Below are 13,733 nucleotides of genomic sequence, written 5' to 3' on the forward strand. Positions count from 1 at the left end.
TGACTGTTATAGGCCAGTACCACCTTCCCCAGGACCCTTCTCTCCCCCTCTTTCTTGCTTTTTGTTCATTTGTTTGTTTGTTTTGTTGTTTGATTTCCCAAAACTTGAAAGCCTTTGGCTGCAGCGAAAGGAGGCGTGCCGTTGGGGCAGGATGGGAGCGGGCAGAGGGATGGCAGCTCCCCACAGACCTTAACTTTTGGGGCTGGTGCTTTTGCAGTGTGAGGGTCAGCTCACAGGGCCCGGTGGCGTTCTCATGACGTGGCCACCATGGTGACACTGGGAGGGGGACACAGGGTACCTCCCTGACCTCAGCCTACAAAGCAAGTCTCAGCCATGGCCCCAGGAGCCCAGAGCACCAAAATCAATCCCGCACAGCCTCCCTCCCCACCCTGCACATCCAGCAGTGGGACGGCACTGCCTGTCCTATCCCCTCCAACCTGGGGGGAGGAGGATGCAAGGAGGGGGCTGCACCACGCTCGCCCCCCCGCCAAGCCACCTTGGCTCCCGGGATGGGGCACCGACCAGCCCCCCCAGCCACCCGCTCCCTTGAGCATCCCTGGCAGGATGAGGCTGTTTGCAGGCTGCACTAATATTTAGGACTGGGGTTGGAGCCCGAGCGGATTCAGGAGGGGTTGGTCCCCCTCCAGGGGCAGCAGTGACGAGGTGTTCCTGTTCTCAGCACCCAGCATTTGGGGTGAGAAAACCAAAAGGGCAGATTTGGGAGCTGGGGAGGGCTGGGTGAGCAGCAGGGTTGGTCGAGGCACATGGGGAAGTTCTGGCAATTTGTGCATCAGGGAGAGGCGTGAGGCTTGGGCGTCTCCGGCCATGGTCTTTGCACCGACCCCACGCCGGTACCCGGGATGCTGGTTGGGAAGGAGAGGACAAGGATGGCGCAGGGGTCAGGACAGCCCTTCCACCACATCTCCCTGGGGATCGGCGCTCGGTGGCTGGGCTACCCCTTGTCTGTACTGCAGTGGACTTCGAAAACCACTAGTACAAGAGCATTTTGCACTATTTCTCTGCTCTCTCTCCCCCCCTTCTCTTTTTTCTCCCCCTTCCCCATGAAAACTCTCTTTTTTGTTGTTGGGGTTCTTTTTTTTGTTGTTGATTTTTTTTTTTTCCCGAACGGAGCATTGTATATTTAACGACTGACAGTTCACCTCGCTTCCAGACCGCTGTCCTGGCACTGGCTAGGAGCCCTGCCTACTGTGCCCCCCTCCCCAGCCCCGCCAGCCCCCCGCCACTGCCACTGGGACAGACGTCACTGCGCACGTTACCCACCGTTGTAACACAGTTGTTAAAACACACCAGATTCCGAGTTTCCTGCCTGGTTTTTATCTTTAAGCAATACTCACTACACATTTTACGGTAGCTTTTTATAGCTTTACATACATACGGTAGCTCTGTTGTTTCTTTTTGTTTTGTTTTTGTTGTTTTTTTTTTTTCCAGTAAACAAGAAATACTCATAATCTTACTGGTGGGAAAAAAAAAAAGCAGTTTGTGAAAAACTGACAATGGAAGAAGAGCTTAATGCTCTGTTTAGCATTTTGTACTTAAAAAAAAAAAAAATCTCACATTTTATTAAAAAGTGAAGATTGCTGTATACTATTTATTCAACTTATAATTTATGTTACTCTTTGATCTTTGTCTTTTCTCATGACAAAGCATTTATTTAATAAAGTTATGCATTCAGTTAGCTTGTGCCTGACCCTCGTGGAGCGTCTGCGTGCCAGGGCCAGCCAGTGAGCTGCTCCGGCCCCGAGCATCCCCTGGCCGGCTGCAATGTGCTCCTGGGGGCCCAGCCAGACCCATAGGGGTGCTGGGGGAGGTATAGGGCATGGGGTAATGTGGCGGCAGTGGTTTAGGAGAGCTTTTGATACCGGAGCAATAAGGCAGCGGTAAAATTGCAAGCTTGAGTTCAGAACATCCGTAAAGCAGAGCTGCCCTATTTATTTTAGTAATTGCTTTGCATGGATGTGGCAGTGGGGCATGGCAACTGGGTTATGTGGGGGAGAGTGCCTGGCTGCTGGTGATGCTGAGCCCCCAGCTGCTATCCCAAACTGAGCCCCACAGTTTGGTATCGGACATGATGTTTGAGCCTCAGACCTCTCTGGGCAGCAGGGAGATTTGTCCCAGCGTGCAGGAACATCCCTGCGCAGCCCAGCCAGACCGTGGTCCTCAGATGCCTCGTGGCAGCCCTCAGTGACCCTTCCCACTGCCCCGTGTCCCCCCTGATGCCGGATCTGGCCTCCCCCTCCACCCACACAACCATCACCCTTCATCCTCCCACAGCCCCCCTTACGTCCCTCCTCCTGTGCCCCCCATCCCCTCCATCTGCCCCCGCTGCCAGCATCACCCCATGTGCCCAGAGCAGGCTGCGACGCAAAACGTCTTCTTTGGCCAGGAGTGTGCCGAAACGTATTCCCCACCCTGTTGGCACCCCATTCCCCCCCCATGCCACCCCAGGAGGCTGGCCCCGCTCCCCCCGGGCACCCCCCAGTGCAGGAGCCGCACGGCAGCACCAGGCGGCGCGCTGAGCCTGACGGCGCTGCCTGCGCTGCTGGCGAAGGAGGCGTTGCTGCTGCTTTCAGCCACACAGGCACTGAAAATAGGCTTTCCACCCAAAAGGTTAGTGGTTTTTTTTTTTTTTTTTACCCCCAGCTAGTGGGCTAGTAGGTCGTAGTCCTCCTATCCACAAGCTATAGCTATACTCATGTATATAGATAGCTATAGCTGGACATAGATACAGTCTTACACTAATTATATTGTTTATATTATACTAGTGCACGGTTTTTCTGCTATACTAAAATTGTAGTTTGCTAGCGTAGATAGTTTTGTGTGTGTACACCAGAGCTGCTGGGGTTTCGGCTAGTACCCTGCATGCTGCTGGCCAGGCCCCGATGCCCGACCGCACACCTGATTACCTAGAGTACAGGAGGCACAAAGGTAGCCCAGAAGAAATCCCAGAGCCAGGATCCAAGCAGTGACACCCATCACACACACATGCAGCCTTCAAGGCTGCATTGCAACCCTGGGGCAACCGAACCAGAAGCTCTTTGCTCCCCTTGCCTTACTGCTGTGTCTCTGCTGCTCTGCAAGGAGCCTGGCTGTCTGCAAGCCCCTTTGCTGGGCTGAGGGCTCCTGTCCCCTTCAGGCTTTTGACTCAGGAGCATGGCCCCAGGCATGGCTGGGCTCTGGCACCTCTGCCACCCTCAGCCCTCCCTGGGCAGCACCTGGCTTGGAGCATCCTCATGCCCCACAGTGCTACTGGCATACATCCCACGGTATCTCCTGAGCAGCCTTCAGCTCTCCCCAGGGGCACAAACCAGGATGGTATTAAATGTTAATTTTGCTGCTTTTCTCATGTTCTCCAGCTTATATCCCACCCTCCAGCTTGCCTGTTTCCCCCCCCCACCCGCTTCCCTGCAGCCCCATGCACTCACTGGCTCCTGTCCCCATACAGTTTCGTGGTGCTCCCCACCACTGCCCAGCCCGTCAGCATGTGTCGATCCCACTCAACATCCTGGCACAGGGTAGGAAAAAACAAATGGGGAAGCAGCCCGGTGGTTTTGCCTTCCTTTGGGGAAGGCAAAGGGAAACCGCAGTTACCTGAATGCTGGTAGTCAGGGGCCACACAGGGCCTCCTTCAAGGCTGCAGTTGAATGCAGTGTGCGTTGGTGGGTTTTTTATTATTATTGTTCTTTGCCTCCCCATGGTGCTCCAAGCACTGAGCTGTGCCATCATGCTCCCTTAGGCAGCACCTCTCACCTTGGGAGAAGGTGCAGGACCTTCAAGGGACCTGCCTCCACAGCCCCGTGAATTGAGCAGCTCAGCCAAGCCCTGATCCCACACGCAGCCCAGGCCCCCCTGCACCTTCCCAGCAGCCTGTTCTGGGCAAACGCTTCGCATGAAAACACTAAGGCTAGCTTTTCAGCTGGCTCAAATTTTTCTCTCCTTGAGCAAGCAAAGGGGAGAGCCCTTGGAAGGTTCCTCCATAGAAACCCATGGAGGTTTTCTCCCTGCAGTGCCCCGCTCAGCCAAGGAACTCTTTGCATGGGGTGCAGACGAGACCAGAACCATAGCGAGATGCTTAAAGGACCCTGGATGACAGGGAGAACATGTTCATGGAGAACAGGCCCATCTGCCGGCTAACAAACAGCACAGTCAGATGCAACTGCTAACTCAAGAAGCCCCTGAAATACCAAGGTTGGGAAGCTGGAAAGAGCAGAGCTCCCTTCTTCCTGTAGCCTTTGCCCAAGCATCTGCCAGGGTCCCTGAGGTCCCTGCACCGGGTAAGAGGGACCTTGCAAAGCTGCTCCCCTGCACAAGGAGCAGGAAACCACTGCTCTCATGCAGCCTCTCAGCAACTCAGGGAGCTTCATGAGCATCACGCTGGACCTGGACCGGGCATTCATGCTGCCACCCTCTCTGCCCAGCAAAGCAGGACACAACCAGCCTTTTCCACCCAATCTAGCTGCTGTCAGGCAGGGAGATGGGTCTCTGCACATGTGCTGGCCAGACACTCATTCGAGAGAACTTGAGGGCACAGTTGCATTTTGCAAACTCACAAGGTACCATGTGTGGAGGAGGAACATAGCAGGCCAGTGGGCAAGTGACACCCATTCCTCCCTGCTCATAGAACTGGGACCAGTAACGATGAAAAGCCCAATTCCAGTTGCCACTTGTTGGGCCCAGTGTTTACAATACCCCCAGCACAAAAGCTGAACAGGCCCAAATTTGCGTGTGATGCATCCAGAAATGTGTCCTATGAACAGAGAAGTGGGGAGGGTGAAGATGACAGTTTTCTGGCATCCCATTTAATTTATTCCAACTTTATGCAGCTCAGCTTTTCCAGAAGAAAAAAAGAAAAACACAAAAGAAAACTTCCTGATTCCTAAACAAACCAAAAAGTACAAACTGCAGATGAGAGCCAGCATGTGCAAGGTTTACATGAAAAAGCAGAACACCCTCAGATGTTAACAGAAAACAGGTAGCATAATTTTTACAGTTACTTGGCTTTGCATGCAGGTGTGTTTTCTCTCTCTCTCATGCACTCTCACTCCCTCTCATACACATCCACATGTACACACCCCCACCCCTGACTTTCCAAAGGGGGTTCTTTCCCTATCTCCTCCACTACCACATCCAAAGTCATGTGCAAAGGGCTTAATTTGCAGAGACCACCTGTGCCCATCCCACTTGAGATCTGAAATGTGGGGCCAAGAAGGGGGAGGAGGAGGGCAAAAAAATCTCCAGAGCTCCCCTTCCCCCAGAGCCCATTGGGCTTTTTGCTTTTCCTTCTCTGGACCAAAGTCCTCAGATGAGGGGGTATCAGCAGTAGGGACACCGATGTGATGTTTCTGCAGCACCATTTGGTGTTTCTGGGGCGTGCTGGCAGTCTCCAGGGTCTGGTCCCATCCCTGCAGGCCACGGTCAGGTAGCTTTCCTGCCTGGCCCCCACCATGCAGGCACAGGGTGCTCCCAGCCAGCACCCACACTCACCAATGAAACCGCTTCCTCCATCCTATTCAACCTAACCCTGCAGACAACCTGGGATCTGGAGGCTGTTTGCTACTCAGAAGCATTTCCAGAAACTGGGAGATGCTTTACTTCCCCCCCCCCCCACCCCCCTTAATTTCATTTAAGGAAAACCTGAGGCTTTTTCTGTAAGGAGAGGATTTTTGCAATTGCTCTGCAAATGGTATCCATATTAAAAAAAAAGGGGGGGGTAGAAAATAATAAAATCTCCTTGCTTAGGCGATGGGGAAGTTATTTATTCTCAGCTTCGGTGTGTTCTGTACAGAAAGAAATCAACAGGTGAAATAACAGCAGAGACATCTCTCCTCAGAGCGCCTGGAATCGCTTGGATTTAATCTATACAAATGTGTGTGTGGGCAGAGGGGTGCGTGTGTGTCAGGGCCTTTACAAAGCAAGATATATACTGTAATTCACTTACAAAAAAAAAGAAAAAGTGTGTGTTGAATAGCAGATGCTTACTCCAGTCCCAAGCAAAAATGGAGGGACAAGGGCAGCTGCTTGGGAGTGCAGGTTTTAGATGGGTTTTTTCTTATCTAGAAACAAAGAAAGAATGAATGTGTGAGAGAGAGAGACAGAGAGAGAGAGAAAGAGAGACTCTCTGGCTTGTTATTCTAAATCTACACAGGCATCCTTCCACCCAGCCCCAGCAAGTTCACTTTAGCTCCTTCAGCATAAGCTGTTCCTAAGAAATACTGGGCAATAGCCCTTTAAATCCCCTAGTAAATCAAGCATTTAGCTTCGCCATCACCCAAAGGCCCCCTCCTCCCAGACCAGCGGCTGGAACCGGGTCCCTGTGAGGCTGGCTGTGCCCCACAGCTAGGAAGGGAAGCACACAGGGGTGTTTTGGGGTGGGGGGAGCTGTCTCATCCTTGGCCCTTTCCCTCACTAATGCCTCCTTGGGGGATGCATCCCAACCGCACCAGCATGTTCCAGCTGGGAAGCCAGGGACTTTCCTCCTTCCCTCCCTCCCACACCGCATCCCATGCCAGGACCGATGGCTGGGCTGGGGCGCAGGGGACCGGCAGGACGCAAGAGGCAGGCGACAGTATTTACAGTCTTTGGTCTTGGGGAAGGGAGGGAAAGAGGGGGAAAGGGTGGGGTTTTTCCTTTGTTTTTTTGTCCCACTCCTGCCCATGGCAAGGGGTTTCGTCCCCAGGAGGTGTCGGGGAGCACACGGCGCTCTGTGCTGGAGGGTGTAAGGAAGATGCCGCGAAGCAGCAGGGAGGGCAAGGCTGCGGGGCGAGGAGCAAAAAACACCAGTTCTCTGGCTTACGTTGGGTGAAAGACTATAGGAAAGCAGTCCCTTCTCCTTGCAACCCCCCCACCGCCCTTCCCCTCCTGTTATCCCTCCCCTCCCCAGGAGCTGGGCAGCAGGGGAGGAGGGCAGCACACAGGACCCAACCCTAGTCTCTTCCAGAGCCTAAAGAGACATGCTGAAACCCATGTAAAATCCAGCACTGGGGCCACGGCAAGCCGCCTCCAGCGAGCAGGATCACGTCCGTCTACTGGCTCCGCAGGGCATGTGCTCCCCGGTCCTCCTGCTCATGGGCTGTGTAGAAGAGGTGGCACTCAGGATCCCCGCGGATGGTGGGTGCACCCTGGATCACCTTCCCGTGGATGGGGTCCACGCACCAGCACTCGCCACGCTGCCCGTTCACCGACATCTTGCACTGCATGGAGAGGGACAGGGCAGGCATCAGCTGAGGAAATAGGGGGACAAAACCTGCTTCCCAGCCCCACCAACCCAAAGCCCAAACACAGGGAGAGCTGGGGTTTCTCCAGCAATTTGGCACTAGTTTAGATTTAGGCAAGATTCAGGGATTCTGTACTCAGACACCCCAGGGTTTGTGCTGTACCAGCACCACTGCTCCAGCAGTCCAGGCTGAGGGCTGGACCTCTTCTCCCAGGGGCTGCGCCAGGGACAAGAAGACGATTTTAATGAACCACGAGGACAACTGTCCCTGAGATGCGTCGCGCTCTGTCAACTGTGGATGAAAGCATCCATAGAGTCAAAAATCCCTGGGGGAAGAGGGATGAGACAGACTGACAGAAGAGCTGTGTAAGCTTCTTCTCACCTGCCACTTGGGCTAAACAAACTGAAACATGAGAGCAAGGCTCCCACAGCCAGACACAAACATGTTTCCAAACAGGCTTTCACTCTGTCTCAGAACAGAGGTAAGGACCATGGTGCATCTGGACCTGGACTCTGTCCCCCCCAGCCTGGTCTGGTTAGAGGGAAGTTTCTTGCCCTGGAAGGGCTGCAGGCACTTTGAACCTGAAGCTCATCCCTCCATCCCCAGCAGATATGTCTCTGAACAGAGTGTAGCGGGAGACGCAGAGGTTACTCCAGCAGGCCAGTCTCCGCATGCACTCAGTAAAGCTGAATTCAAGCCATTTTCTGCAGCTGGACTGAGGTCAAAATGCAGCCTTGTTCATGGGAATAAAAACCACAAAAAGAGAAAGAAAAAGCCTCCCCAGCAGGAGAGTGCATCCAGGCACCCTCCACCCGAGCACTGGCCCACAGGAGCTGGGAGCAACTGGGAATGCTTTTGTTGGCATCTGCTTTCCAGCAAACGAAAAGGAGCTGATGCTCAACTCTGGAAACCCAGATAGAGGGAAATGGGTATCACTTCACATTTGCCTTGTTTGCCCTTAACCAGGGCAGGGGGTGGGGGAAGAAGAGAAAGCAGTTTTTGTCCCCTCTCTTTTTCTGCAGCAGTGACCAGTGTGTCACCTGTCTGCACCCTTCAGTGCAGGCTAACTTGTTTCCCAGGTACAAGAGCAGCAGAGACTCTTCTTTTGTAGCACACAATGCATCATTGCATTGTGCAGGCTAGTTCCCCAGACACAGCTCATCTCCTTATGGGGAATTCGCCAGCTCTGCTCCATCCACTCCTTCCAAGTGTGCTCATGCTGGGGGATCCAGCCAGCCCATGGAGCTCTTCAGGGGGAGGTGGAGGGCAAGGGTCCAGGTGGGACAGGGAAGAGAAGGGATGGAGGGAGATTATCTCAGAGCATCCTACTTTTTTTTTTTTTAATGCTCCTGATCAAGGTGTAGAAGTAGCCCTGAGAAAAAGGCTTAGCCATGAAAACAGCAGGTTTTCTGGGGTCCCCTCCAAAGGCTCAGCTACACATGGCTATAAGGGGTGCTCATATCCAGGTACTATTCACCCATAGCTGCCAGTCAACCCTGGACAAGCTGGTGTTTTGCTGCCTAAGAGGTTTTCCCTCGTATTTTTTTCCCCATGCCTCATCTGCTGACACCTGCTGGTTTTGCATGAATGAAGTCAAGAAGGCGGAATTCAGACACACATTGAGTCATTTGAGTCCTTTTGGGTCCCATAAATACTTTCAGAAGCATGCTGCACCCCAACACCCACCTTGCCTGGAAGGAATGCCTCCTGGAGCTGTAGGACCAGCCTCGATTTGTGGAGGAAAACCAGTAAAGTGTGCTAGAAACCTTCCTGACCCCAGGAGCAGTGCTTTCTGCTTCACCTGCAAGACTGGCCAGCATTCAGCCCCTCCCTGCTTCTCCCCTCTAGCAGGGCCCAGCCAGGACAAGACCTGGCTCAAAGCACATGAAAATAGACCTGGACAGATAAGCAGCTCTCGCAGGGAAGAAGGGACTCTGAACTAAACAGATTCTCCATCTCTGGGGTGCCCACAGCCACATGTGGAAACGGGTCTTGCATCCCCACTTGCTAACCCATGGCTGCAGATGCACCTGGGTGTTACTAAACCTGTCCATGCCATATGTGATATTTGCTGTTTACCCCACACCTCGCACCATGTGCGTGACATCAGCCCAGCCCTGAGCTGTGCATGTCCTCTGTGGCTGCACATGGTGGGGACGCACGCTGAGCCGACGGCTGCTGCTGCGAGTGCAGCCAGCCCCAGGGCTCTGGCTCTCCCCACTTACCTGTTTGAGATTGTACAAGCCGTGCTTGTCGCAGTTGGGGATGTGGAGGGAGTAGAGGTGCTCCAGGGGACCTCGCTCATCTGGCAGCCGCATAGTGGAGATGCGTTCCAGGACCTGATCCAGCTCCTGCTGACAAGGGGTCTGCAAAGAGCCCAGGAAGCAGAAAACAAAACAAAAAAAAAATCAGGGCAATAAGACCATTCAATGTCAACACTTTGGACAGCAGAAACACCAGTAGGGATGAACACCTGTGTGCACCTCCTCGTGACACAGGTTTGCTACTGGGTCCCACTGCCGACTTCACCTGCAGGCAGCCAAAATCAGAGTGCTGCATGTCCACACATGCCGATGTGTGGAGATCCACATAGTGAGACATGCACATCTCTCCCATATGTCTCACGTGGCCAAGAGCCAACATGACATCAGGTCACAGGCCCTGGAGACACAGAGGAGGAGAAGCCTCACAGATGCTCCCATGGGTCCCACTGGTGGTGACAAGTGATACGAAGCAGGACTAATCCAGACAGACCAGGAGGGTTTCCGTGAGCATAGCCCAGTTCCCACACCTGTGATGCAGTTTTGGCCCAGAAGTGCAACACAAAGCATGTGAGACCCCATGGGAGTGGAGGGGACGCCCTGGGAATGCGAGCGCCCAGCAAAGGCAGCCTCTGGAGGCATCCCTCTTGCTCCACAGCAGCCCCAAGCCAGGACACCCAGCCAAGGCCGTCTGGTTGAATTATGTCTGATGTGAGCCAAAGCGAGTCCACACCTCTCCGCTTTTGCAGTTGCTGGGTGTTTTTCCCCCCGAAGGAGCAGCAGCAGTGTGGGAGCTCTCTAAGTTGATGGTGCCCGCACCTTATTTTGAACCTTTGCCTGTTCTTGGAGGGGATGAGGGCTCTCTTTTAAAGCCCCTTTCCGTCTCTACGCTCCCCAGATATAAATACCTTATATGTATTATATGTATACCTTATACATAGAGATATGTATTATGGACCTTTTGGGGTGGCTTTCCATCCCCATCCCATCTAGCTGCCTTGACCAAGCTGCCCACTAGAGGGAAACCACGGCCAAGGACTGGAGGACAGAGAGCGAGAAGAGGCAGGGAAGACTCCAGTCGCTCTCCCTGCTATGTGACAGCCCCACAGCCCATCCTCGGGGCCTCTGGGCTTCCCCCTCAACCTGGACTGGTGCTACCCTGCAGCAGGCAGGCAGCCCCCCCCCCCAAATCCCCTTGGGCCACCCCTGGCACTCGCTTCTGGAAAAAGGGTGTGAGAAAGCTGGTCCGTGGGCAAAGGGCACGCTCACACCCCTGCAGAGGTAGGTGTCAAGCCAGCAGGACCCCCCTTCCCCAGCCCTGCCGTCAGGAGGTGAAGCTGCAATGAAAATAACACCTCCTCGCCAGCACATCAAAGTTCATCAGATGGTGTGTTCAGCCCCAGCTTCAGGCCAAAGCAAACATTTGCTTTTCCTTTTTTTCTTCTCCCCCCTTTTTCTTTCTCTTTCTTTTTTTTTTTTTCCTAAGACAGTTTGTTGCAGATGTCACTAAGGCTTTGTGTTCAGTGTTTCCTGGCGAGCCCACAGCTGCCTCCATTAGCTCCCCACGCCCCCCTGCCCTCTCACCCTGCCCGTCGACAGCCGTGACTTCTTTGAGTCCTCGTGGTTGTGATGGGGCTTGCCGACTTTGCCCATCTGCCGCTGCTGCTCGTTCACCTTCTCCCTCATAACCGCCAGCTCCTTCATGCCTGTCTTCATGGGCTTCCTCCCACCGGCTCCACTCAGGATCCCTGCGGTGCCATCCACATGGTTCTCGGCAAGGATGCTCTCGGACCGGTCATCACCATTATCTGCAGGAGACAGGGCAGACAAGGAAAGGGTCAAGCTCAGCCAGGTGCTCTCTCACATGTTCATCCCATCCTGGATCGCTTTCAAGCATGGCCGGTTACCAAGCCATAAAATCTTTGCATGCAAAAATTTTAAATTGCATTAGCCCTTTCATCTGGAAGGTGAGAATAGATCCTTTCATTCTGGAGTTATTACCACACTAAAAGACAGTTTAGAGAGCAGGGGAAATCGCTGCTGGAGAAGTTCTTTCTGGTTTTTCTTTGACCTTCTAAATTACTTCCCGAAGAATGTAATTTTCCCATCAGAAGTCCAGTTGGGTTAGGGATGCCAAGCGTACTTCGGCTCCAAAACTTAAAACCACAGTGATTAGTAACAATACCTTGAGTCCATCTATCATCCCCCAGAGTATCTCCAGGAATACTTACTCAATATTAATGTGCTAAAATAAATTCTCAGGCCTGCTTTCAAAAATACCTTGTCTCTGTTTTATGGCCACCCTAATTTCCCTCAGAGATCCTGCCATTTCAGTGATCGTCCTTGCCGTATCGTCTTTCACATCGTTTGTCATACAGCACATTACTCATCTAGCTTCTACCTACTTCTGCATTTGCCCACTTCTGCTGACCGTGGAACAGTCCCACGTGTCCTGGGCCCAACTCTGCCACTGCTGCAAGCCACATGGCCCCCAGCTAACTCAGCCATTTCAAAATGAGTTAGCAGAAATCTGGGGATAAACACTGGAATTTTTTCACCTCCTCCACACTCTGCTTTGTTCATTTTCCCAGTTCACTGGGTGCCGTTTCTGAGAGCAATCCTTGCCAAAGTAGGACACAATTGTCGCGATGCTGCAGACACCAGTCCCTTTGGACTTTGCGGTGGCAATGAGGACAGATCTCAATTCCTCCTGCTTGCTCCAGAAGCCCAGAAGGTGACAGCCGACTCCTCCTCGGTGCTTGGTCTGATCTGGCTGAGCAAGCACATTTAACACTGTAGCTGGATCTAACATTGAAGCTGGCCCTGCTTTAAGCAGGGGCTTGGACCAAGACCTCCAGAGGTCCTTTCCAGCCCAAATTTTGATTCAACCCATGCACACACATCACCTCTCACCACAATAACCCAGGCCAAGTATGTCTCTCTATCTATCTCTGTTTATAGGAGCTCTTTAGCAGCTCCCCAGGTTCCACACCAGTGACAGACTAGGCCACTCTGGTCCTACAATGGTGGCAAACGTAGATGTCTTTTAGCATAGGCCAAAGAGGAACGGTAGCACCCAGCCTCCCAACATCAGCATTCTCTCTGGCACCTCTGATTTCAGCTTTCCAGCACTCCGGAACTCAGGCACTTATACAGAAGTAAAGAAATTACATCAAACTGTGCACAACAGAGGGCAAGCAATGCTTTAGCTTGTGTAACAATGCTTAATTTATGGCGCTCTCCTGCTTCTTGAAAGACCAAGCACGGAGAGCATTTACAGATTTTAACATTTCCTTTTCAGAAGCTGCATGTTTTATCAGGGCATAGCTCTACTGTCATGACAGAGTGTGAAAAAGCATAATAGTAAGTGTTTTATTTCTGCCACAGCTTTTCAAGCTCTTTTCAGGTGTTACAACCCCAGGCTCACACAAGAGAAACTGCAAGAAGAGTTTTGTCTGAACTTCCTCAGCAAATGTGTGGCTGCCTGCAGACTGATGGCAAGAGAACGGCTCAAGTGGGCTGGATCAAAGAGCCACCCCAGCCCAGCATGCCATCCACAAGAGACCATCAGCAGCTGCTTGGGTATACACATCAGAAGGACCATTCCCAATCCGTGCTGCAGACCGGCAGGAAAAGCACTTACATGGCTGGAGAGTGTATCTGACCTACAGGATTTAAAAGCCACCAACAGACCCATCCCTCAATGGATTTGTCCAGTATCTTTTTGAACTTCCTCACCATTTTGGCCTCAAATCTCCCAATACCGGGATCGTCCCACTTCCCAGAAATACTAGATGCGTTTGGTCTGCAGGTTTTTAGCTGCTTAGGTAGCAACTGAAAAGCAAACACGGGGCAAAACCAATCTGGCATAGTCCATGACTTTCCTCAATACTGGTTCCAGATGAGAACTGGGACCAGGTTTGATAGCCAGATGGGCGAGCTCAAAGTCTGGGCTGCTGCCTGGCGATTGCCGTCTGGCTGTCATCCTAGGAGCTGGACAAGGAATATTTTGAGCAGGAATCTTCTGTTTATACACCAGTCTCCCCGTTAATTAGAAACACATAGTGAGACAAGAGAAGGCCATGAGGCCGCCTTCAGACAGGATCAAATGAAAAAGCACCATGCAAGAGACGGGCAATGCTGGCCAGACTCTGATCCTCAACGAGCTGCTCGGGAGGGCTTTAGCCTTCCAACGTCTTTTGTGCTCCTCTCCTTGGTGTCCCACCAAGCTGTCAACAAC

The 13,733-nt window shown here is 52.7% G+C and overlaps 1 protein-coding gene across 1 annotated transcript; it reads right to left on the reverse strand.

The window, feature by feature from the left end:
- Positions 1-6,745: 6,745 nt before the first annotated feature.
- IGFBP2 (insulin-like growth factor binding protein 2, 36kDa) lies at positions 6,746-11,302 on the reverse strand. The gene is made up of 3 exons (XM_010568363.1): positions 11,078-11,302; positions 9,458-9,598; positions 6,746-7,208 (listed from the first exon to the last, which is right to left on the reverse strand). Exons 1-3 carry the CDS (start codon positions 11,207-11,209, stop codon positions 7,041-7,043), a joined length of 441 nt encoding a protein of 146 aa, XP_010566665.1. The 5' UTR covers positions 11,210-11,302; the 3' UTR covers positions 6,746-7,040.
- Positions 11,303-13,733: the final 2,431 nt, after the last annotated feature.

This window comes from Haliaeetus leucocephalus, unplaced genomic scaffold (assembly GCF_000737465.1).
Source record: "Haliaeetus leucocephalus isolate CR32 unplaced genomic scaffold, Haliaeetus_leucocephalus-4.0 Scaffold1, whole genome shotgun sequence".
NCBI lineage: Eukaryota > Metazoa > Chordata > Aves > Accipitriformes > Accipitridae > Haliaeetus > Haliaeetus leucocephalus.